This window comes from Vulpes vulpes, chromosome 4 (genome assembly GCF_048418805.1).
Source record: "Vulpes vulpes isolate BD-2025 chromosome 4, VulVul3, whole genome shotgun sequence".
NCBI classification, from domain to species: domain Eukaryota; kingdom Metazoa; phylum Chordata; class Mammalia; order Carnivora; family Canidae; genus Vulpes; species Vulpes vulpes.
In genome coordinates this window covers 52,055,731-52,082,006 of record NC_132783.1, presented here as the reverse complement: position 1 = coordinate 52,082,006, position 26,276 = coordinate 52,055,731, and the positions used below count along the sequence as shown (strand labels likewise).

Here is a 26,276-nt window from a genome sequence, read left to right as displayed (position 1 = left end):
AATTCTTCCAGTCCGTGAGCATGGAGTATTTTTCCATCTATTTGTGTCTTCCTCAATTTCTTTCAGAAGTGTTCTATAGTTTTTAGGGTATAGATCCTTTACGTCTTTGGTTAGCTTTATTCCTAGGTATCTTATGCTTTTGGGTGCAATTGTAAGTGGAATGACTCCTTAATTTCTCTTTCTTCAGTCTCATTGTTAGTGTATAGAAATGCCACCGATTTCTGGGTGTGGATTTTGTATCCTGCCACGCTGCCGAATCGCCGTATGAATTCTAGCAATCTTGGGGTGGAGTCTTTTGGGTTTTCTATGTACAGTATCATGTCATCTGCAAAGAGGGAGAGTTTGACTTCTTCTTTGCCAATTTGAGTGCCTTTTATTTCTTTTTGTTCTTTGATTGCTGAGGCTAGGACTTCTAGTACTATGTTGAATAACAGTGGCAAGAGTGGACATCCCTGTCGTGTGCCTGACCTTAGGGGGGAAAGGCTCTCAGTTTTTCCCCATTGAGAATGATATTGCTGTGGGCTTTTCATAGATGGCTTGTAAGATGCTGAGGAATGTTCCCTATATCCCTACACTCTGAAGAGTTTTCACCAGGAATGGATACTGTATTTTGTCAAATGCTTTCTCTGCATCTATTGGGAGGATCATTGGTTCTTGTTTTTTCTCTTGTCGATGTGATCTATCCCATTGATTGCTTTACAAGTGTTGAGCCAGCTTTGCATCCCAGGGTTAAATCCCACTTGGTCATGGTGAATAATCTTCTTAATGTACTGTTGGATCCTATTGGCTAGCATCTTGGAGAGAATTTTTGCATCTGTGTTCATCAGGGATATTGGTCTATAATTCTTCTTTTTGGTGGGTTCTGTGTCTGGTTTTGGAATTAATGTGATGGTGGCCTCATAGAATGATTTGGAAGCATTACATATCTTTCTATCTTTCGGAACAGCTTTAGTAGAATAGGTATCGTTTCTTCTTTAAACATTTGTAGAATTCCCCTGGGAACCCTTCTGGTTCTGGACTTTTGTGTCTTGGGACGTTTTTGATGACTGCTTCAATTTCCTCTCTGGTTATCAGCCTGTTCAGGTTTTCTATTTCTTCCTGTTTCAGTTTTGCTAGTTTGCGATTTTCTAGAAATGCATCTATTTCTTCTAGATTGCCTAATATATTGGCATATAGTTGCTCTTAATATGTTTTTAAAATCATTTGTATTTCCTTGGTATTGGTGGTGATCTCTCCTTTTTCATTAGTGATTTTATTAGAACCTTTTCTGTTTTCTTTTTAATAAGGCTGGCTAATGGCTTATGTATCTTATTATTTCAAAGAACCAGCTCCTGGTTTTGTTGATCTGTTCTACAGTTCTTCTTGTCTCTATTTCATTGAGTTCTGCTCGAATCTTTATTAACTCTCTTCTTCTGCTGTGTGTAGGTTTTATTTGCTGTTCTTTGTCCAGTTACTTTAGGTGCAAGGTTAGCTTTTGTATTTGAGCTCTTACTAATTTTTTGAGGGGTGCTTGTATTGTGATATATTTCCCTCTCAGGACTGCTCTTGATGTATCCCAAAGATTTTGAATGGTTGTATCTTCATTCTCACTAGTTTCCATGAATCTTTTTAATTATTTTCTAATTTCCTTGTTTACCCTTTCATCTTTTAGCTGGATGGGATGGTCTTTAGCCTCTATGTGTTTGAATTTCTTCCAAATTTCTTCTTGTGATTTAGTTCTAGTTTCACAATATTATGGTCTGAAAATATGCAGGGGACAATCCCAGTGTTTTGGTATCAGTTTAGACCTGATTTGTGACCCAGTATGTGGTCTATTCTGGAGAAAGTCCATATGCACTTGAGAAGAATGTGTATTCTGTTGCATTTGGATGTAAAGTTCTGTAAATATCTGTGAAATCCATCTGGTCCAGTATATCATTTAAATTTTGTTTCTTTGGAGATGTTGTGCTTATTAGAATATCTGCCATTTACAGAAAGCACTGTGTTGAAGTCTCCCAGTATTAGTTTATTATTATCTAAGTATTTCTTAACTTTGGTTATTAATTGATTGATATACTAGACAGCTCCCACATTAGGGGCATAAATATTCATGATTGTTAGGTCCTCTTGTTGGATAGATCCTTTAAGTATGATATAGTGTCCCTCTTCATCTCTTACTACAGTCTTTGGGATAAACTTTAATTTATCTGATAGGAGGATTGCTACCCCTGCTTTCTTTTAAGGACAATTTGAATGGTAAATGGTTCTCCACCCTTTTATTTTCAGGCTGTAGGTGTCCTTAGGTCTAAAATGAGTCTTTTGTAGACAGCAAATAGATGAGTCTTGCTTTTTTTCCAGTCTGAAACCCTGCGCCTTTTGATGGGGTCATTAAGCCCATTCACGTTCAGAGTTACTATTGAAATATATGAATTTAGTGTTCTAGTAATACCTATTCAGTCCCTGTTTTTGTGGATTGTTTCTTTTGACTTCCTCTTTCTTTTACAGAGTCCCCTTAATATTTCTTGAAGAGCTGGTTTGGTGGTCACATATTCTTTCAGTTTCTGCCTATCTTGGAAGCTCTTTATCTCTCCTTCTATTCTGAATGAGAGCCTTGCTGGATAGAGTATTCTTGGCTGCATGTTCTTCTCAATTAGGACCCTGAATATATCCTGCAAGCCATTTCTGGCCTGCCAGGTCCCTGTGGAGAGGTCTGATGTTAACCTAATACTTCTCCCCATACATGTTAGGGATCTCTTGTCTCTTGCTGCTTTAAGGATCTTCTCTTTATCTTTGAATTTGTAAGTTTCACTATTAAATGTTGGGGATTTAACGATTTTTATTGATTTTAGGGGGGAATCTGTCTCCTTGATCTGAATACCTGTTTCCCTCCCCAAGTTAGGGAAGTGTTCTCAGCTGTGATTTGTTCAAATACACTTTCTGGTCCTCTGTCCCTTTTGGAGTCCTCTGGAACCCCGATTAAATGTAGATTTTTTCCTACAGAGGCTGTCATTTATTTCCCTTAACCTTTCCTCATGATCTTTTAATTGTATTTCTCTTTTTTCCTCAGCTTCCTTCCTTGCCATCAACTTGTCTTTTATTTCACTCACTCTTCTACCTCATTAATCCTTGTCGTTAGGACCTCCAGTTTGGATTGAATCTGATTTAATTGATTTTTAATTTCAGCCTGATTAGATCTAAATTTTGCAGTCATGAAGTCTCTTGAATCCTTTATGCTTTTCTCCAGAGCCACCAGTAGCTTTATAATTGTTCTTCTGAATTGGCTTTCTGACATCAATTGTAATCCAAATTCTGTAACTCTGTAGGAGAGAATACTATTTCTGATTCTTTCTTTTGTGGTGTATTCTTTCTAGTCATTTTACTCAGTGCAGGGTGGAAAAACAAGTACTGTAAAAAGGAAGGAAAAAAAAAGGAGAAAAAAGGGGAAAACAAAGAACAAAAACAAGGAGGGGTATCCTCTGATTCTATATACTGTAAGTCCCTAGACTTCCCCTGGAGCTTTCCAGCACTGCTGGGTCAAGAACTTGCTCTTCCCCTGTCCTTCCAGCTGGTCTTCTGAGGGAAGGGTCTGCTGTGCTGATTCTCAGGTGTGTGCACCTGGGCGAGCTGCCCCGCCCTCTGCCAGGTGCACAGCTCAGTGGGAGCTGTTTTTCCTGTGAGGCCCCTTTTCCCTGGCGGCCCTGCTCCATCCCAGGCACAGGGTGACACAGGGAAGAACAAGAAGACTGGCAGCAGCCAGCTCTCTAGCCTAGAGTCAGCTCCCGCAGTAACTACCGCAGCTCCCAGTCTGCACTGGCCTGGATGCTCCGGGGTCGGGGGCCGCTGACCTGCACAGCTTGGGGCACCCGGCAGCATGAATGTCCTCGCTGTCCTGGCCCCTCCCCACCTCCGCCTGTCCCGGGGGCAGCGCAGGATCCTGGCTGCGTCCCCCTGCGCCCTGGGCTCCGAGGCCTGCGCTGCTGGAATCGTGCTCCCGCGGCCGCGCAGCCCCCTCTGCGTGGAGCTGCTGCCTGAGTCGCAGCCTGAGCTGCTCCCGAGGCCCCCCTGCGCGCTTCAGCCCTTCACCGAGATCAGCCGCGGGGTGTGGGGCGCACCTCCTGTGTTAGTGAACCCGGAGACGGGGGCTCCACTGCCCCTCCTGGGATCCTGCTCGAGTTCCCTGCAGGCGGCTTTCCGTCCGGGAAGGTTGGTGCAGCTCCTGCTTCTCCGGGACTGGGCTCTCCTGTCCTGGAGGCTCTCACCCCCAGCCTTAGCCCGGCTCCTCGCGGGGGCCCTCCCCCTTGGAGGCCTTTTTATTTATTTATTTTTCCATCTTCCTACCTTGTTAGAAGCGTGAACTCTTCTCACTGTAGCATTCCAGCTGTTCTCTCTTTAAATCTCAGGCCAAATTTGTAGGTTTTTAGGATGATTTGAAAGTTATCTAGGTAAGTTGGTGGGAACAGGTGAGCAGGAGCAGGACCCTACTCCTCTGCTGTCCTGCCCCACCCACATTAGGACATTAGGACCTTAGGTTTTCTGTGGCAATTTCTAATTCAGTATATATTGGAGTAGTAGAGTGATGAGAATCTCATACAGTTTTCAGAACAATATATACTAATAATGGTGAAAAATAAGTGTTTCTTGTGAAACTAAAATGACAGCTTAAACATAAAAGCACACCTTAGAGACTCTAAAACACTAACCTAATGTAGGCCTAGTAATTAAGAGTCCTTAAACATTCCTCTGTATTATACATGGATGCTTTTCCTGGATAATCTATTCCCCTTAAAATACCTTTAAAAAGTGGCGTTCTTAAAAGGACACTATTGTTCTACATCAAAATAGTTTGGCAGTAAGACACCTCATTTTCAGTTAAGTAAAACACTATTAGAATATAATAAGTAAGATATTATTAAGTAAATGAGTCCTTATTTTCCATGCCCTCTAGTGGTACAACACTAAAGATTCTGAGAGTACAAGCACTTTCTGCTCAGAGGTAAAACAAAGAATGAGGCAGTCACACATATTTTACTCTAGGAAGATGTACAATGAATAGTCCATTTTATTTCCTAGGCACATGCGCTCTGCATAGTGTGGGTACAGTTGGTGGTCTTATGTTTCATGAGAACCAGTACATATTGCACATAAAGGGAGTTTTTTAGAGAAAAGTTTTTAATCTTTCCTATTATTAAATATTCCTATCAGGAATCATTTTTTAGGGCAGCCCTGGGTACTCAGCAGTTTAGTACCACCTTTGGCCGAGGGCGTGATCCTGGAGACCCGGGATCGAGTCCCACGTCAGGCTCCCTGCATGGAGCCTGCTTCCCCCTCTGCCTGTGTCTCTGAGTCTATCTCTCTGTGTCTCTTGTGAATAAATAAATAAAATCTTTAAAAAAATAGAATAATTTTTTAGCACTATTAGAAGTAGTGTTGTAAAAAATGCTTATGATTTAATAAAGTATAAATATGCTATCTTGTATATGTTTTTTAGGTATTTGAGGCCAAGGGTTATACTCAATGCAATGAAAGAAATGCAGATGGCATTTTAGTCTGACAGATGTTTGGTTAATTAGTTTGCAGTAATCAATTTTGGAGAGGTAGATGGAGATCATATTATGTGATTTTGAATGACAGTAATTACTATTTATTTTGTAAACCCATACTATTGATATCTTTTTGTATGTTGGATAATGAGGGAATATATACAAATTAATACTTTCATGAGGATAATGCTGGAGAAGTGTGTAGTGAAAATTGAAGGATTGTTATGATTCTTGGCAAAAAGTTGAAAGGGACACCAATTAATAGATGATAGAATATATGTCATGACTTTGGAATGCTCAATTGTGTACCCTTGTACATAAATAAGAATGAAGACTAGAAATAATGATCTCTCTCTGTAAGCAGTATTTTTAAATATTAGGATTTCAAATACTCTAATTTTTCTATCATTCTTTTTCACATTGCCATGTTCATCACCAGCCAGTTACTCATTTTATAATTGTAGGTTAGGTTTAGATACAGTCTAAGGTATCAGATTCAGGTTTAGAATCAAGGAGATGGCATCTGTGACGTTTGGTTCTACTTTGTCATGAAAATAGATACCATTTTTTATATTAAATAATGCTAAGAAAAAATATATGCTTTGTAATTTTTTTAATTTTTAATTTTTCAATTTAGTGTGGCTGACACACAATATTATATTAGTTTCAGGTGTACAACATAGTGATTCAAATTCTCTGTGCTTTATGCTGCTCTCACCACAAGCATCACCACTATCCATCAGCATACAAAGCTATTACAGTACCATTGACTATATTCCCTATGCTATGCCTTTTATTCCTGTGACTTATCCACGCTGTAACTGGAAATCTATCTCCCACTCCGCTTCACCCATTTTGCCCATCCTCCTACCCCTGTTCCTCGGACAACCATTAGCTTATTGTTTGTGAAAACATGCATTTTTAAACTAACAGCAGTTGTTACATTTTAATTTTTATTTATGAAATTTGTTAATTATGCAATATATTCACACCTCCTAGTTTCCTATTTTCATTACTTAATAATAAAATTAACTATATTTCCTTGCACAGATTAAAATTAAAATGTTCCGAGTTTAACTTTAAATATTATGTGAATTCAGATATTGGTTTCAGATCCATAAAATTTGTGGTTAGTTGAATTCATATAAATGTTAACTTTCCTAAAAAATAATGAAATATGAAATATTATAGTGTGATATTTGTTTCCTTGTTTTAATACTTGCAGAATTTTTTACCTTTTATTAGTATCAAGGGATAAATTAGCGTCTCTGGGCATGGCTGTAGGAATCTTATTTTGCTGAGTATTTCATATTTAAATATAAAGAGACACGTGATAATTTTTTAAATTTAAATTCAATTAATTAACGTATAGTATATTATTAGCTTCAGAGTTAGAGTTTGGTGATTCATCAATCTTATATAATATTCATTGCTCATTATATCACATGCCTTCCTTAACATCTGTCACCCAGTTACCTCATCCCTCTGCCCTCTCTCTTCCAACAACCCTTAGTTTGTTTCCTATGATTAAGAGTCTCTTAATTTGTCCCCTTCTCTGATTTCATCTTGTTTTATTTTTCCCTCCTTTCCACTATGATCCTGTTTTGTTTCTTAAATTCAACATGTGAGTGAGATCATATGATAATTGTCTTTCTCTGACTGGCTTGTTTCACTTAGCATAATACCCTCTAGTTCCATCCACAATATTGCAAATGGCAAGATTTCATTTTTTTGACAGCTGATTAGTATTCCATTGTATACATGTAGCACCTCATCTTTACCCATTCATCTGTTGATGGACATCTCAGCTCTTTCCACAGTTTGGCTATTATGCACTTTACTTCTATGAACATTTGGGTGCAGGTGCTCCTTTGGATCACTACATTTGTATCTTTGGGGTAAATAATTAGGAGTGCAGTTGCCAGATTGTAGGGTAGCTCTACTTCCAACTTTTAAGGAACCTCCATACTGTTTTCCAAACTGGCTGCACCAGTTTGCATTCCCACCATCAGGAGACACATGATAATTAAAACACAGTATTCTCTTTTATACATATTTATAATTATAATGTAATATTTTAGTGAATAACATAAGATCACCATTCATATTTGCAAAATGTATGTTTTTGGACTTGTGGGAAGTCTTATCAATAAAGGGTAATAGAATTGAGACATATTTTTGAAAATAATTATCAAAAGTATATTTTGAGCTACCTAAATCAGTACAGTAAATCAGTACCTAGCAAAGAGTAAGTGGTGTTTGGAAATATTTCATACCTGCCATGTTGAAAGGTGAAGGTAATTCTATTATAATGATTATGCTTCTTTACAAATCAGAAAATCAAAATCAAATAACTATTCTCAGAGCAGTAGTTATAAAATATCATTGTGCTAATTTCTCTTTTTAAAAAAATAACAATAAAATCATTTTAAAAAATATACTCGTGTATTGGTGCATTTTGTTTTCACATTGAATATATAGGTGTGCATATACAGATGCTCTACTTTTTTTTTAAGATTTTATTTATTTATTCATGAGAGATGCAGAGAGGCAGAGATATAGGCAGAAGGAGAAGCAGGCTCCTTCCAGGGAGCCTGTTGTGGGATGTGATCCCAGGACCCCTGGATCACAACCGGAGCTGAAGGCTGATGCTCAACCCTGAGCCACCCAGGTGTCTCTAGATACTCAACTCTTATTCAATTATATGTACCCAGCCTATTCTGATACCTGTTTTTGATGATATGTGTACCTTGCCACTTTCACACTTCTCATTTTTATAATTTGTGATTTATCTTTTTGGGATAATATGACTTTTTAAAAGACATTTGTCAAAGTAGTTGACCTAATCTAGTCTGCACCTAATCTAGACTACCCCTTATTAATTTGAATAGTTATCTCTTCACTTTTAGATCAAGTAATGATCAGAGGATTTCTAGTATGTCAATGACATATCTCATAAACAACTATGTAAGTCCATACCACGATGCCATATGTTGCCCTTTAGATAAGTTAAGACTATTTGGATAATCCTTTGACCAAAATATAGCAGTATAAATATGCAATTAATAACATCTTTATGATGTTACATTTAAAAAATATTTTATAATTTAATAATCTCCTTTGATGGAATTCTTTCTTTTTTCAGCAGTGCTTCTTTATATCATGACATGTCTCAGCTTCCTTTATTTTTAGCAGGATCATAATTATTATCTTTATTGCAATAAAGAAACAATGTTAAATGTTATTTTAGAATGGGTTTTATGGAATGGTTACATATTAATGGAGTGATCCGACCTTGGTTTTTCAACTTAGTAGCTTCAGAAATTCAATTTTATTATTTCAGCTAGTAGCAAGAAGGCTTTGTAGAATTGCTTCCAGTAACCAGTTACAGGAGAATGATTTATTAAAAAACATAAAAAAATGGTACTTCTTTACTAGAATACAGTTATCTATAAGGTCTATGAAGAAAGAAAACATGGTCTGTTAGGTTCATTGTTAAATCCCTAGGGTTTAGAAGATTAATTTTTTAATTACATTAATAACTTTTTAGTTTACTTTTAATGAATCCAAGTCATTTGAGAGATTACATGAGTAATCAGTGTTACTGTTAGTTTAAATGTCTGTTTAGAGAATACTTAGTAGTAATTGTGTTTGATTTAATATCCAATTTATTAATACTATGAATTTGGTAAATAGTTCATTATAATTAAACAATCAGCTCTTTTCAATATCCACATAAATGTTACGTACCAATAAATTAGAATATGGATTAAATTTCCCGTGGCCCTTAAACATTGGTTCCAATTTTATATAATCAAATTCTTCCTAAAGTACTATTAAAATACCAAATCTAACATGACAACTTATCTTAAATGCTTTAGATGCTTTTAAAGAAAAATATACATATTACAGTTTTCTCAAAACCTATCATATGTTTATTGCTACTAGGAATTTACATTTCTTTTCATCTTTTTTATTCTTATACTTTGCTGACATGGAAATTTTCATATTTCCCTAGGATTTCAAAGATATCTGAGACTATTTCAAAGATATCTGAGACTTTCGCAAGATTTAGTAACCATGCTAGCATTAAAAGAAAAACTCATCTCTTAAACTTGCACAACCCAGGTTTTAATTAGAAATTTCTTTGTCTAGTTATTGGAATTTGCTATACATTCATAGATAATTCAGCCTGGGGATACTGGCCATCAGGTTAGACTCTGTTTTTGCAATTAAAATCTACTTATTATATGCCCTTATGCCTTTAGTTATTTATTTAAGTTCAAGCCTAGCTTTTAATTTTGTGCAGTACTGGTGTTTCCTCACAAAATAATAATTTTTTTCTAAGTCCAAATTTCTTGTGTTACAAAACAGTTTCCCTGTTATGATGATATATAGGTCTGGTGTATGAATGTTATTAAAAACTCTTGAACTTTCATTATTATATCTTTATTATGTAGAGCTATCTAACTTTTTTATCTTCTAGGGGATGAGAGACTATTTCTGCTTAGTTACCACTTCTAGATATTCCACTAATTTATCAAATGTTTGAAACACACAGTTGTGCCCTGTTAGATATGGGATGTGATCATTAGTGTTAATTAACTGCTGAACTCCTCTTCCACTTGGTTATTATGTGCAACCATCAGTGCTGATCAATATTTTCTGTTCATGGTACAGAATTACTTTCAGTGCTGCTGCTTTGATATTTACAGCTATCTCCTTACACAGATGGAAATACATATCATCTTACTATAAACATACATATAATTAGAAAAAAATACTCATATAAACTATTTATTGAAAACAATAGAAATTAGAAATTTCACCCTATATGTGTTTTTTTAAATATGAGTACCTTTTTTATTTCTTTGTTTCAAATTTTTATTTAAATTCCAGTTAGTAAAAATATAGAGATATTAGTTTCAATAGTAGAATTTAGTGATTCATCACTTACATACAACACCTAGTTATGAACGCCTCTTTATATCCTTCATGTCACCATTTCTATTTGAGTATTATGAACTCTTAGCCTTCAACAGACTCAGGCTGTTTAATCTAGCCATACTTTTTCTTTTTCTTGTTCATATGTCAGAGATTAGCCAGGAAAAGCCATTTAGGCTTCCTTAGTCTTCCAAAACTGCCTCTGATTTTTTTTTTTTTTTTTTTTTTGGATGAAACTTGTTTTCTTGCAACGAAAGAATGACACAGAAACTTTTTTTTCTTGTTTTTTTTTTTTTTTTTTTGTTTTTTTTTTTTGTTTTTTTTAAACCCTTTCCTTAATTACTGAGGAGCCCTGGGTTTTTTTGTTGGTAAATATTGGGCAGCAGGTATCTGAATTGCCCATCAGTGCTGGCTGAGGCCAAAAGTACTGTTACTGCTGTTGGTCTCTTTTAAGGAGAGATGTGGAAAAGATATTATTTTTACGTTTATGAGTTCACATTGATTTTCTTCTGTAACATATTATGTTGCTACATCTTCTCTCCCTTTATTATGAGGTTTTACTAGATTCAGAGATTACACTACACTAAGGGAAAATGCTCTGTGAGCAAGATATGGAAAGAATTAGAATTAGTAGATATAAGAGCAATTCATCTAGATGGGTGTTAAATGGACCCCTTCCCCCAATTCAAATGCCAAGGGTCACTTGCAATTGATTAGGGAATATCAGTAAGTTTTTCAAATTTAATTTAATTTTCCTTGTTTTACTTCCTTAAATTAAGTGTAGGAGTATTAGTGGCAATGTTTTTCAATATTTCCTTGTTAGAAAATAAAACTTTTTTAAAAAAGTATTTTTCAAGCTTTTGTTGGATGTATTAGTGGAAAAATTCAAAATTCATCCTTGAAAGATCATGTATGCCTTTGGACCTCTGGAATTGTTAGAATTAGGAACCAGAAGACCTGCTACTATGACATTTTTTATTTTTCAAATAGACTTAGTCTTAACTATATAATGAAATCCAAGGCCTCTGTGATGATGTCATTTTGCATCTTGTAATATCTGTCACCAAGAAGAAATGTTTCTCATTTGGGTTGTGATCAGCAAATTTTGTTGAAATGCCCATCTTGGCTCATCTACCAAAGACAGGGGGTTTGGCTTATATAAGAACCTGGCTGGTACCTTCTTCTGGTACCATAGCTAGGTAGATTGCACAGAGTGGTTTCAAGTAGAAGAAGGAAATGCTGTGCGACAAACCATAGAATCCTACAATGAAAAATATGTCCTTAGTGGGCATAGCAAAAAAAAAAAAAAAAAAAAAGGTGACAGTCATCTTTCAGGCACTAATTTATTTCCTTTCTTCCTTTGTTCCAATCTTCATTGCTTTCTAAATGTTGTTGACTGTATTAGTTTGGTGGCACTGCCATAACAAAATAACACAGAGTTGGTGGCTTAAGCAATAGAAATTTATTTTCTTATAGTTCTGGAAGCTGGTTGTCCAAAATCAGAGTTTAGACAGATTTGATTTTTCCTGAGTCCTCTCTCTTTGCCTTACAAATGGCTGCCTGCTTGCTGTGTCCTCATATCATTGTCTGTGTTGCCAGTGTCCTAGAATCCTCTTCTTATAACTCTAGTCTTACTGCAATATTTATGCAACTTCTTTTTAAAGATTTTATTTATTCATTTATCTGACATAGAGATGGAGAGCACAAGCAGGGGGAGCAGCAGGCAGAGGGAGAGGGAGAAGCATCCTCCCCACTGAGCAGGGAGCCTGATGTGGGGCTCAATCCCAGGATCCTGGGATCATGAGCTGAGACAAAGGCAGCCACTTAACCGACGGAGCCACCCAGGCACTCCTACTCATGCAACTTTACATAAACATGATTTATTTCTTAAAGGACTTCTTTCCAGATGTGTCATATTCTAAGGGACTGGGGTTTGGGACTTCAACATATGAATATTGGATGGAAAAAAGAATATAATATTAGTCAATGAAATGTTAAATATAAGACTAAAATTGGTAGAGTAATTTTAACTTGGATACAGTGTTAACATTTTCACTGTAAAACATTCTTTTTTTTACCAACATATTCTTGACTTTCAGATTAAGGTTCTCTCATTTGAATAGCGCTTAATAGACACTAATAATAGTGTCTTTACCAAATCTCCCTTTTCTAAATTCTGTCTTTTTCTAACATTTTTGATGCTATATAAGTACACAACTTGTTCTCAGTAGGCAATTCCTGCCACAGTATATCATAAAACTGCCAGTAAACATTGATTTTTTTATAGTTTAAATTACTAGTTACCTTGTGATGAATACAGATACTACAATATAATACAATGAGATAATGATTACTTGTAACTTTCATTGGTAGAGAAAATCTCTTAGATTTGGTGATATTTTTTACCTTTGAAACTATTGTGCTCTATTCACAGATATCACATGATTCTAAAGTTTAATAATGTTTAATTCTATTTTTTATATTTTATCTAAATTCAGCTTGCCAACATATAGTATACCACTCAGTCCTCATCTCATCATGTGCTCTCCTTAATGCCCATCACCCAGTTACCCTATCCCCCCACCGTTCTCTCCTTCTGCAAACCTTTATTTCTGAGGGCTAGGAATCTATCATGGTTTGTCTTCCTCTATAATTTTTTCCCACTCAATTTTCCTCCTTTCCTTATAATCCCTTTCACTATTTCTTATATTCTACATATGAGTAAAAGTATATGATAATTGTCCTTTGCCAATTGACTTATTTCACTTGGCAAAATACCATTCAGTTCCATCCACATCTAAGTAAATGGTAGGTATTCATCCTTTTTGATGGATAAGTAATATTCCATGGTATATGTGTATCAAATCTTCTTTATCCATTCATCTGTTGAAGGACATTATGGCTCCTTCCACAGTTTGCCTATTGTGGACATTGCTGCTATAAACATTGGGGGGGGGGGGCAGGCACCCTGTCGTTTCACTTCATCTGTTTCTTTGGGGTAAATATGCAGAAGTGCAATTGCTGGGTCATAGGGCAGCTCTATTTTTAACTCCTTGAGGAATTTTGGAACTGTTTTCCAGAATGCCTTGCATTCCCACCAACAGTGCAAGAGGGTCCTCTTTCTCCATATGCTTGCCAACATTTCTTGTTTCCTGTCTTGTTAATTTTCTCCATTCTCACTGGTGTGAGGTGGTATCTCATTGTGGTTTTGATTTGTATTTCTCTGATGGCAAGTGATGTGGAGCATTTTTTCATGTGCTTGTTAGCTCTGGGTAAGTCTTCTTTGGTGAAGTTTCTGTTCATGTCTTCTGTCCATTCCTTGACTTGATTGTTTCTTGGGTGTTGAGTTTGAAAAATTCTTTATAGGTCTTGGATACTAGCCCTTTATCTGATATGTCAGTTGTAAATATCTTCTCTCATTCTGTAGGTTGTCTTTTAGTATTGTTGATTATTTCCTCTGCTGGGCAGAAACTTCTTATCTTCACAAAGTTCCAATAGTCCATTTTTGCTTTTGTTTGCCTGGCCTTCATAGATGTGTCTTGTAAGAAGTTGCTGTGGCCTAGTTCAAAAGAGTTTTTGGCAGTGTTCTCCCCTAAAATTTTGATGGATTCTTGTCTCACATTCACATCTTTCAACCATTTTGAGTTTATCTTTGTGTGCGGTGTAAGAGAATGGTCCAGTTTCATTTTTCTGCATGTGGCTAGTTTTCCTAGCACCAGTTATTGAAGAGACTGTCATTTTTCCAGTGGATATTCTTTCCTGCTTTGTAGAAGATGAGTTGACCATATTGTTGAGGATCCATTTCTGGATTATCTTTTCCATTGACCTATGTGTCTGTTTTAGTGCCAGTACCATACTGGCACTTTGTGATCACAACTTTGTAATACAGCTTGAATTCAGCATTGTGATACCCGCATCTTTGGTTTTCTTTTTCAGCATTCCTCTGGCTATTTGGGATCTTTGCTGGTTCCATACAAATCGTAAGGATATTTGTTCCAGCTCTTTGAAGGAAGTCCATGGTATTTTGATCAGTATTGCACTGAAAGTGTAAATTGCCCTGAGTGGCAAAGACATTTTCACAATATTAATTCTTCCAATCCATGAGCATGGAATATTTTTCCATCTCTTTGTGTCTTCCTCAATTTCTGTCATAATTGTTCTGTAGTTTTTAGAGTATAAATCCTTTACCTCTTGGTTAGGTTTATTCCTAGGTATCTTATGCTTTTGGGTGCAGTTATAAATGGGATTGATTCCTGAATCTCTCTTCAGTCTCATTGTTAGTGTATAGAAATGACACTGGTTTTTGGGCATTGATTTTGTATCATGCCCCATTGCTGCATTGCTGTATGTGTTATGAGTTCTAGCAATCTTGGGATAGAGTCTTTTAGGTTTTCTATATACTACAGTATCATGTCATCTGCAAAGATGGAGAGTTTGACTTCTTCTTTGCCAATTTGAACGCCTTTTATTTCTTTTTTGTTGTCCAATTGCTGAGGCTAGGGCTTCTGCTACTTTGTTGACTAACAGGGTGAGAGTGGGCATTCTTGTCACGTTCCTGACCTTAGGGGAAAAGGTCTCAGTTTTTCCCCATTGAGAATAATATTTGCTGTGGGCTTTTCATAGGTGGCTTTTATGATATTGAGATATGTTTCCTCTATCCCTACACATTGAAGAGGTTTTTTTTTTTTTTACATTGAAGAGTTTTAATCAGGAATGGATGCTACATATTCTCAGATACTCTCTCTGTATCAGTTGATTTGATCATATGGTTCCTGTCTTTTCTTTTGTTTATGTAATCTACGACTGATTGTTTTATGAATGTTGAACCATCTTTTCATCCGAGGGAACAATCCCACTTGGTTGTAGTGAATAATCCACTTAATGCACTGTTGAATCCTATTGGCTAATATCTTGGTGAGAATTTTTGCATCCGTGTTCATCAGGGATATTGGTATGTAATTTTCCTTTTTGGTGAGGTCTTTGGTTTGGAGATCAAGGTGATGCTGGCCTCATAGAATGAGTTTGGAAATATTCCTTCCATTTTTATTCTTTGAAACAGCTTAGTAGAAGAGGTATTATTTTTTCTTTAAATGTTTGGTAGAGGGATGCCTGGGTGGCTCGGCAGTTGAGCATCTGCCTTCAGCCCAGGGTGTGATCCTGGAGACCACAGATCGAGTCCCACATCAGGCTCCCTACTGGAGCCTTCTTCTCCCTCTGCCTACATCTCTGCCTCTCTCTGTGTGTCTCATCAATCAATGAATAAAATCTTTTTTAAAAAATAAATGTTTGGTAGAAGCCATCTGGTGCTAGACTTTTGTTTCTTGGGATGATTTTGATGACTGCTTCAGTTACTTCACTGGTTATTGGTCTGTTCGGGTTTTCTATTTCTTCCTGTTTTAGTTCTGGTAATTTGTAGGTTTTGAGGAATGCATCTATTTTTTCCAGATTGCCTAATTTGTTGGCGTATAGTTGCTCATAATACATTTTTAAAATCGTTTGTATTTCCTTGGTATATGGTTGTGATCTCTCCTCTTTCATTCATGATTTTATTATTGTAGTCCTTTTATCTTTTTACTAATCTGGCTAGGGGCTTGTGCATCTTATTAATTCTTTCAAAGAAACTAATGCTGGTTTCATTGATCTGTTATACAGTTTTTCTGGTCTTCACTGAGTTCTTCTCTAATCTTTATTATTTCTCTTATCTTGCTTGGTTTAGGCTTTATTTGCTGTTCTATCTCCAGTTCCTTTATGTGTAAGTTTAGCTTGTGCATCTGAGGTTTTTCCAATTTTTTGAGGGAGACTTGTATTGTGATGTATTTCCCTCTTAGTACTGCTTTGCAGTATTAAAAAGATTTTGAGGAATTGTGCTTTGATTTCATTAGTTTGAATGAATCTTTTTAATACTTCTGTAATTTCCTGGTTGAACTATTCATCTTTTCGTAGGATGCTCTTTAACCTCCAAGTGTTTGAGTTCCTTCAAATTTCTTGTGATTGAGTTTTAGTTTCAAACATTGTGGTCTGAAAATATGCAGGGAATGATCCCAGTCTTTTGGTATCAGTAGAGACCTGATTTGTGACCCAGTATGTGATCTATTCTAGAGAAAGTTCCATGTACACTTGAGAAGAATGTGTATTCTGTTGCATTGGGATGGAATGTTCTGTATATATCTCTGAAATCCATTTGGTCCAGTGTATCATTCAAAGCCCTTGTTCCTTTGGTTATTTTCTTCCTTAAAGATCTGTCCTTGGGGTGTGGGGCAAGATGGTAGAGGAGTAGGGTCCCCAAGTACCTGTCCCCACCAACTTACCTAGGTAACTTTCAAATCATTCTGAAAACCTATGAATTGGACCTGAGATTTAAAGAGAGAACACCTAGAATGCTCCAGAGAGAAGAGTTTGTGCTTCTAACAGGTAGGAAGGCGGAAGATCTGTCTTTTGCCAATAGTGGAGTGTTGAAGTCTCCTACTATCAGTGTATTATTATTATCTATGTGTCTCTTTGCTTTGGTTATTAATTGGTGGATATAATTGGCTGCTCCCACATTAAGGGCATAAATATTCATAATTGTTAGATCTTCTTTTTGGATAAACACTTTAAGTATGTTAGTGTCCCTCCTCATCTCTTGTAACAGTCTTTGGTTTAAAATCTAATTATCTGACATGAGGATTTCTACGCCAGATTTCTTTTGAGGACTATTTGCATGGCAAATGGTTCTCCATCCCTCATTTTCAGTCTGAAGGTGTCCTTAGGTCTAAAATGAGTCTTTTGTACACAGCATATCACATCAACCTGCGGCTCTTCCTGTTCCAGATACAGAATTAGGCGGCGCCGCTGGGCTGCCCCCACCAGCCCAGCAGTGGCTTCACAGTGCTATCTGACTATTTTAGCCAAGGAGAACAAACACGAACATTGGGAGAGTCATGCATGTGCGAAGGTATGAGCGCTCACACCTCACCCTCCGCCCCTCCTCCCCTGTCCTGGGCACCGGAGGCTGGGCCACCTGCAGGGGAGACAGTGGCTCAGTGACACAGCAGGGCTAAGCCCAGCAGCCTTGCCCCGGCCCCCACGTGCGGTGAGGCCACCATCTGCTCTGGGCCATGTGCGGCCCCTGGGCCGGGCTCGGGGAGCACGCTAACTTCAGACGGCATATTTGATTGCAATTATTATTTTTTATTTATTTTTAATTTATTTATGATAGGCACACAGTGAGAGAGAGAGGCAGAGACACAGGCAGAGGGAGAAGCAGGCTCCATGCATCGGGAGCCCGACGTGGGACTTGATCCCGGGTCTCCAGGATCACGCCCTGGGCCAAAGGCAGGCGCCAAACTGCTGCGCCACCCAGGGATCCCTTGATTGCAATTAAAAAGGCACCCTTGTTTCCTAAAAAAATTCTTCCTTCTAGTCATTTTGTCTGGTTCAGAAAGGCTGTATGATTGAATACATGGCGGTAAAAAATATCCGCCATGACCCAAGTAAAATACTCCCTAGACAATTCTGAGTAGATCAGTGACCAGAAAATAAAAGTAAAAGGAGAAAGAGACCATGAATGTGAAAGTCAAATTAAAAAAAATAGTTAAAATTTTAAAAAGGTGGGAAGGGAGTGGTGTGGGTGCGGCGAGAATATAGTCTCATAGAGTGAACCAAGACAGTGATCCTCTTGCTTCTGAGGATATTTTGGTCTGTGTGTTGGAAGGTACTAAATTCCAAATTTATATAAAAAAGCAAAACATATAGGGAAGCAGCAACAACAACAAAATCAAGAAGACAGAAGAGGGGGTGGAATGGTAAGAAGAGATAATATAATCTCATGGAGTGGATCAACACTTTGTGCTACTTGGCTCTGAGTATAGTTTGGTCTATATGTTAGAAGGTACTAAATTCCAAAATTATAAAACAAAACATACACACCAAACTTTTATATCTATAAAAATTAAAATGAATACATTGAAAGGAAGCCAAAAATGCCAAATATATCTATGACATATAATTGTAAAAATATGAAAGTCCAAAAGGAAAAAAAAACTGAAAAATGAAGATATGATAAAATATTGTAGATTAGTCAGGAAGAAAGAGAGGATATTGGAAATTTTTAACCTGAAAGATAAGTGAATCATAAGGAAAAAGCCTCATGTTGTCTATACTATTTTCCCTTTATCCTGGAGCTTTCCAGTGCTGCTTTGTCAGTGAACTTGCTGTTCTTATGTTCTAACAGCTGATCTTCTGGGGGAGGGGCCTGCTGTGCTGATTCTCAAGTGTTTGTGCCTGAGTAGAGATGCCTTGCCCCTTGCTAGTTGGCTGGGCTCAGTGTAAGCTCTTTGCCCTGTGAGGCCTTTGTTCCCTCGAGGCCACACCTCTCCAGAGTGAAAGGAGAAAGAAAAAAAATGGCAATGGCCAGATTCCAGTGCTGGAACCAAGACCTCCCAGTGTATACTAAACTGCAGTCTCTTAGTGCGCACTGGTTCCAATCCTCCTGGTGGCAGGCAGGGGGACACTGATTCATTCAATTTGAAGGGCACTGGGTGGAGGGAGAGCTTTCACTGTCTTGTGTGCTCACTGGCTCCGCCTCTCCAGGAGGGAATGGAGGACAGCCCATTTCTCTCTGATGCTGGATCTCCTGCATTCACCCGCTGGAGTGTGCACCCACTCTGCCTCTGCCAGATGCTTTGGGAGGGTTGCTGCATTCCTGTCATTTACCAGGACCTAGGATGGCATTGGTCTCCTGATCTGAGGACATTTTATGGTATATGGAATAAGTTGAGTTTTCTCTTGGCACCCATGCTTTTTCAGTGTCTCTGGGAATATTGATATTACACTCTCCTCCTGCAATTTTGCTCTATTTCACCACTGACCACTTTCCAGGCAGGGAAGACTCTGAGGAGCAGGTTTCCAAAGGATCCAATTGTATTGCCCCTAGTGCTGTAACTGCCCTGCTGCAGATGCCTTACTAAGGCTCCCTCTGAAGTTTATCTTCTGATATGTCCCCTCTATTTCTCTTCTCCACACTCCTACCTTGTAAGAAACAATCACAGCTGTTTTTTCTTTACATCTCAAGTTGAATTCGTAGGTATTCAGGATGGTTTGAAAGTTACCTAGCTAAATTTGGGAGACCAGCTGAAATGAGGACCCCTACTCTTCTGCCATCTTGCCTCAAGGGGTAATTCTTTTTTACAGTGAGAATAATTTATTTAAAAGTCATAGTGTCCTTACTTTAAATCTCTAGAACTAAGCTGTTCATTTTCTGTTTGACAATATCATTGGGCTTCCCTTAATGAATATTTAATTCTTTAAACATAAATTATGATAACATTCACATCAATGGGAAAAATGGTCTACAGTATAGTGTAATTTACTACATGTAGCATCATGTACATGTAGCAATATGTACATCTGTACAAAATGTGTACTTCTGTTATTTCAATCTAGTCTCTGTTAAGTTCATACTTTTTTAAAACATATAGTCACCATTATCTATAAACACAAATACACAAATTAGGACCTTATTCCTCCCTCAGTAATTCCTACCTCTGCATATTATTGTTTCTCCTTAAGACTTCTCAATATATCCTTCTGGTTTATTTTCCTATTTGCTCTGTGAAAGAAAGGAAGAGAAGGGAAGAGAAGAATGTAATCTACCTCTGATGTGTATAGCATTATGAAAGTCAATAATTAATTTTTAATCTAATTGATATTTATTTCTTCTGTTCATCCTTCCTAATGTTAAGCAATTGATTGGGAAATGGTAACTGGATTTTCACTTTCAAGTATGGTCTAAATGAATATCTCACAGTTGGCACTGTATACAAAATTTATTTGGGAATTCTATAAATGTATCAGAAGAATGTTGTCCAGGTCTGAAAGGTAAATATAAAAAAAAAAAAATGAAGTTTTAGCTCACAGACTTCTGTACATTTGAAAAAAAAAACAAACTTTGTATCCTTTTTAGCCGTTTTAGTGAGAGTTAAGATTTTAAGAATAATTTTTGGAATTTTTATTGCGTAGATAATGTTAAAGCCCATGGGAGAGTCAAGTGATTCAGCTAAAACTTTTCGTTTATAATTTTGAGTTCTTTTTTTGCTTCATGGTCTCTGTATGTGTATATTTCCTCAATTTCTCAGTGGTTTCTCACCTCTAACTATTGATTTTACTTTTTCTTCAGGATGTTTTGAATAATTTGGGATCTTGTGAACTGGATGAAGATGATCTAATGCTTGATCTAGAATTTTTAGAGGAACAGAATCTTCATCCTTCGGGTATGTGTTAAGTAAATGTGCCAGGTCATAAAACTCTGATCCTGGTCACTAAGCTTTCATTGATAAACTTCATATTGTATAGGATACATTCAGTCTTTTCCATCTCCAGTTTGTGTATAACATGCTAGGTACCTTTGAAATATGATTCTGGTGATCTTAAAATCTATTATGGAAATATAAATCCATTTGCTAGACAATTGTAAAATAGGAAAAAAAAACTATAAAGAAACTTCAAGGAAGGAATTTGCCATTTAATACTTAATGGAAAAGTTAATATTTTCTCCTTTTGAGGGAGAGAAAAACCAATTACAATCCCATTTTTCATTTATTTTATTTAACTGAATGGAGTTTTTGTAGATCAAGGTTTACTCTTCAAAATATTAGCTGCTTCAATGAAAACACATAGATTAATTTTATGCAATAAGGTTGTCCTCAAAATTAATAATTGCCAATAATAACCACAAATACAAACTCATAAACACATAGTTATAGCATGAGATAAATAAATTCTTGTTAAATGAATTACGAAGGAAGCCCATTATATTTGTAATAGCTTAATTATATTAAAGCATGAATCTGTCATATCTTTAAATGCCAAAATTACTCCTATTAAAGTAGATTATAGGGATTAATTGTTTGTTCTTATTTAGATATTTGGGTACAAAGAGAAGCTGTTACTTACCTTTTGTTTTTTCTTTTGCTTATAACACCTTTAGTATAGTCATTTCCAAATTAAACTAGAAACAATATTAGGGTGTCTGGGTGGCTCAGTTGGTTAAGTGTCTGACTCTTGATTTTGGCTCTGGTCATGATCTCAGGATTGTGGGTCAAGGCCTGCATCAGGCTCCACTGTGGGTGTCGAGTCTGGTTAAGATTCTCTTCTTCTCACTCTGCCTTCCCCCTTGCCATTCTCTTTCTCTGTTTTTCAAAAAATATTAAACTGGAACTTTAAAATCTTGGTCTTAGAGCATATATTTGAGAAAATCAATCTGTTGGATTTTAGTGTCCATATTTTTAACTTTTAAGAATTAGACATAATCTCTAAAGTTATTTCCAGTTCTAATATTTTATAATGATTTTTTGTTTAGGCAGCATTTTTATATTATAGATAATATCACATTACAAATTGTCAAAAGAAGGCGATGTTTATGTTTTACATTTTACAATGTTTATATTTTATTACTTTGTATTGTAGGCTAATATCAAAAGAAGCTATGTTAAATTTTTTCTGGTTGAAAACAAATTTAGGATAATCATTTCTTAAAGCATTCTTCATGCAGTTGATTTGATAGATAGTCTTTTAAAAATGGAAGATTTTTCTCACTTTTATACAGATAGATACATTATACCATTTTGTCGTTCATGTGTATTTATCTTAGAAGAATTTGATATAGTAGAATGTACATCCTTGTGGAGGTAAATTTGTCAGTACTTAGCAAAACTATACATCCATTTTACTTTTATATTCAACTATCCAACTTCTAGAAGGTTAATCATAAAACACTGGAAATATACAAAATAAGGTGCACAAATAACTTCTTTGCAAAATATTTATAATAACAAAATATTGGAAACACCTGGAATCTTCTTCAATAGTATATTTATTAAATATGCAATGGTATATATATTAAGCAATCATTAAAAGGATAATGAAGATGTCTGTATATGCATGGCGTGGTTGTAAGGGTATGTTGTTGATGGAGAACTTTCTAATTTTGGATTAGAATGACAATACCTAAATCCACTGGTCATTTACATCACTAAAATTGTAACAACTAGACGTTTTTCCCTCTTAATACAATGCCTAGAGAAGTACACAGCACCACCACTTCTGCCCACAAATACTTAAATCTATTCAATTATATTTTTTTCTGTTCAATTATCTTGATTAGATTTTGATTTTATAGGAAATATTGGGTTGAGCAGAGAGGGAATCCAGTAACCAAATATAGAATGTGAAGAATTTTAAAGGATAATGGTTTGGTTTCTTAAACAAATAAATGGCATGATAAAAAGAGGGAAGGGCTGTTGTAGATTAAAAGAAGCAAATGTAGTGTGACATCTTTGTTGTCATACTTATTGAAAAACTTAGAACACTGTAAAAATATATTTCTGGTTCAAGCAGAAATTTGAGAAATGACTAAATTATTGCAGAATTATTTATTTTGTTGGGTATTGAATATTTTTTTTTAAAGAATACTTTAGAGAGAGTCATGTGGTTGAAGCAATATGATACATGAGGTTTACTTTACCAGCAAATATGGAAGAGGGAATAGTTGAAACAAAATTAGAAAATCATTGGAAATTATCAAAGCTGGGTAATAGGTATTTGGGGTGAAAGGTTCAAGCATTAATTGTAATATTTTCTCTGTTTTTTGCATTTTAAAATATTTTCACAATAAAAATAAAACCAAATATTAATTAAAAGAATGATAAATAATGTAGCAATCTCAGTTAATGCTTGGTAGGCGATCATGATGAAAAGCAAAGAGTGACTTAAAAATATAAAGACTTGGCTCAAATATGCCTGGGAACAAAAACAAATGTTTTAAAACATTAACTTCATTTTTTTATAAAATAACGGGTGTTGTGTACTTCATTAGTTTATTCTAAAGGAAAAGAAGATATACTAAAAACTGTTAATCTCCTGAGTCTACTTCAGAAAGTATATAGATTGGTTTGAAGCCAAAACTGAAATACTTTTTGAATCAACTGTGTTAACCAAATTCTTCATGATGTGAATGATATCACTTTGCATACTTGAAGTACAATTTTGATAAATGAAATAGTCCTTAGAGTGATTTAGGGTTTGTATAATGATACTTAATAAAATGTCTTTGAAAACCTGTTTCACTTTGGTTGACACATTATAGGGTTTGAAAAAGCTACAACTATCTGTTTATGCATATTAGCTCAAAAAGAAAAATTTTTGGTTGAATAGGTTTTATGTAATTTATATTTTTATTAAGCAACATAATTAAAGGTCTTTTCAGAATATAAGAAGCTCATTATTAATAATTGATATTGATAAAAAGCTCATTAATGCTAATCATTTTAAAATGATGATTTAAATAAAAGTGATTTTCAAAAGTCTGAAAACTAAAATAATGATATTATTAAATTCTATTACTTACATTACCAAAAATCATTGGGGGTTTAAAAAATTTGTTAGGGTAAACATTTCATTTTTTGGTTCTAGAGTCTTATAAGGCAAAGATTTATAGCAATTTATACTAAGGCTTAATACAATGGCCAAGGTGATTTTTGTAAAAGAGAAGTATTTTTACTTTGAAAATATTTAGTCAGGCATTTCTAGTAATTGTCATGTGTGACATGTATAAATTTTATTCAGTTTAAGATATAATTATTAATGGTTAAATTTGCAAAGACTGGAAAAATAATCATGTAAAGGAAATGTAGAATTTCTGCTGTCCTTTTTACTGTGCTAATTTGCATAAAGTAGATGCTCAATTGCTCTATATTAATGTGATTTTATTTAAAGCATAGCTAGAAATGTTAAGCCATGTATAAATGGAATAAAATGGATTTAAAAATAAAACAAGAAATAATAAAGTTTAATCATTTTGGTTTTTTCTATAGGAAAATCAAAGAATTAGGAGATATATTTTGCTATACAGAGTTTGAAATTATGAATTTAAATATATTTCCTCACATTTTTTGCAACATGTGTACATTGAACAGTGTTCACATTGAGTGATTTAACATACAAAGAGACATTCTAATGGAAATAGAATGCATAGGAAGTGATAGAGTTAATATTTATATGATACGAATCATTGTTAGTTGATATGCTACTTGCAGTATAAGGAATATGAGCTAAAGTATATCAACCATGCAATTAAAATATCAGAATAGTGCAAACAAAACAGAAAAAAACAATTTGAATTCTGTGGCTCAAGGTCTTTGTTATAGAAATGCCCACATACTTGCACATTTGGATGTATGTCTAGGTATTTCATCATTTGTTGAAAATTTTGCGCCTATGACTATACCTAACTTGGTAAAGATGCAGTTCATTATCTTGGTCATAATTCTTTTGGACATCATTTAATTTTTTTTTCATTCTTTGCTATCTGTATTTTCATTTAAAAACAATTTGTAAGTTTTCAGTTAGGTTTTAAAAAGTTTGGTTTTGACCAGTGCAGTGGACAATTTAAGTAAAGTTCCACAAATCCTTTTAATATATAAATTTATCCTATGGAGTCCTAAATTAACACATTCTCTTTCTAGAGAGAGGTAGCACAAATAATAGCACAAATGAAATATTTGTTTTATAGTGCAGTAAGTGGATATTAGTATTATCATTAATACTGTAAGAAAGGATAATTTCAATGAGGGAAAGGCGTATGAACTGAGTTCTCAAAAGGAGATTTGTCTGGGGGAGAAAAAAATAAAAGCAACTATTCTGAATAATTTACTTTGATCTTAGCATTATATAATTTTATCTTTGCAAATTCTGTGTATCACAAAAAATTTTATCTTTCCAAATCCTATGGATAAGCCTTCCAGATGTCTTTAATCATATTTTTCTTGAATTAATGCTTAAATTAGTTTTATGGATAATATTTTCATTGTATAATTGAATCTATCATGTTTTAAATACAGGATTAGTATAGAAAAAGCTAGGAATTTTATGAGGATCTTGCTTAATCCAAAAATAAAATTCAGTTCCTTATATATATTAACATTCCTCAGGTAATTTTAACATTGAAAATATTTGAAGTAGATGTTGTCAATCATTTTCCTCACCTTCCTTTAAGGTAATTGCCATAAAGCCCAATAGAATGTTTGATGTTAAGCAATGTTACTTCCTGACAAGTCCTCCAAAATGAACTGTTTTGCAAACTGTTACCCTTATGTGACTAAATTAGATAAATCTACAAATAGTTGTTATCATAATGCCAGTTAAATATTGGACAGTGCGTAGTGTTTGTTAAAAAAAAGAGAAAGGATTTGAGTTTTGGTTTCAGAACTTTTAATCTTTAGCTGTTCTTTTCCACAGTAAAGTAGAACCAAGTCACATTTCTTTCTTTTTCTTTTCCAAGTCACATTTCTATTTAGACTGTAGTATTCAAATAATGTTGGGAAATATGCACGTGACTAATTTGACAGTGAAGCATCATAAATAATTAAATAAAATTAAAACACATTTTGGTGTTATCTGTTTGGAACATATTCATTAAAATGCCATTGTTCCAGTTCTTTTCTTGGCTACTAGGAGTTGGTGGTGCATCAGTTTTAGCAAGCAGTAGCTGGATATCTAAGTTGATGGAAAGGAAAACTAAATGCCAGTAATGAGCTATGCTTTTTTCCTAAGCTGTCTCAAGTTAATGCTCACAATAACTCTTGGAGAGGAAATTGCATCTTAAAAATCCATTCTAAGTAAAGAAATGACAAATTAATAACAAAAGAGAATAGGCACTTTGGAGACAGACATATCCACGTTAGCATTCCAGCTCTACCACAGTGACCTTGGGCAGGTGACCCATTTTTTTTATGTAATTTTTTTTCATTTGTAAAATGATAATAAAATTATCTCAGA

General features: G+C 35.2%; 1 protein-coding gene across 5 annotated transcripts in view; it reads left to right on the top strand.

Moving 5' to 3' along the window:
• Nucleotides 1–26,276, top strand: part of CCSER1 (coiled-coil serine rich protein 1) — a 1,368,919-nt gene that overhangs the window by 250,663 nt on the left and 1,091,980 nt on the right. For all 5 annotated transcript variants that reach the window (XM_072755652.1, XM_072755653.1, XM_072755654.1 and 2 more), the window contains exon 4: nucleotides 20,620–20,713. In XM_072755652.1, the coding sequence (XP_072611753.1) occupies nucleotides 20,620–20,713 (94 nt within the window). The remainder of the gene's footprint in view (nucleotides 1–20,619; nucleotides 20,714–26,276) is intronic.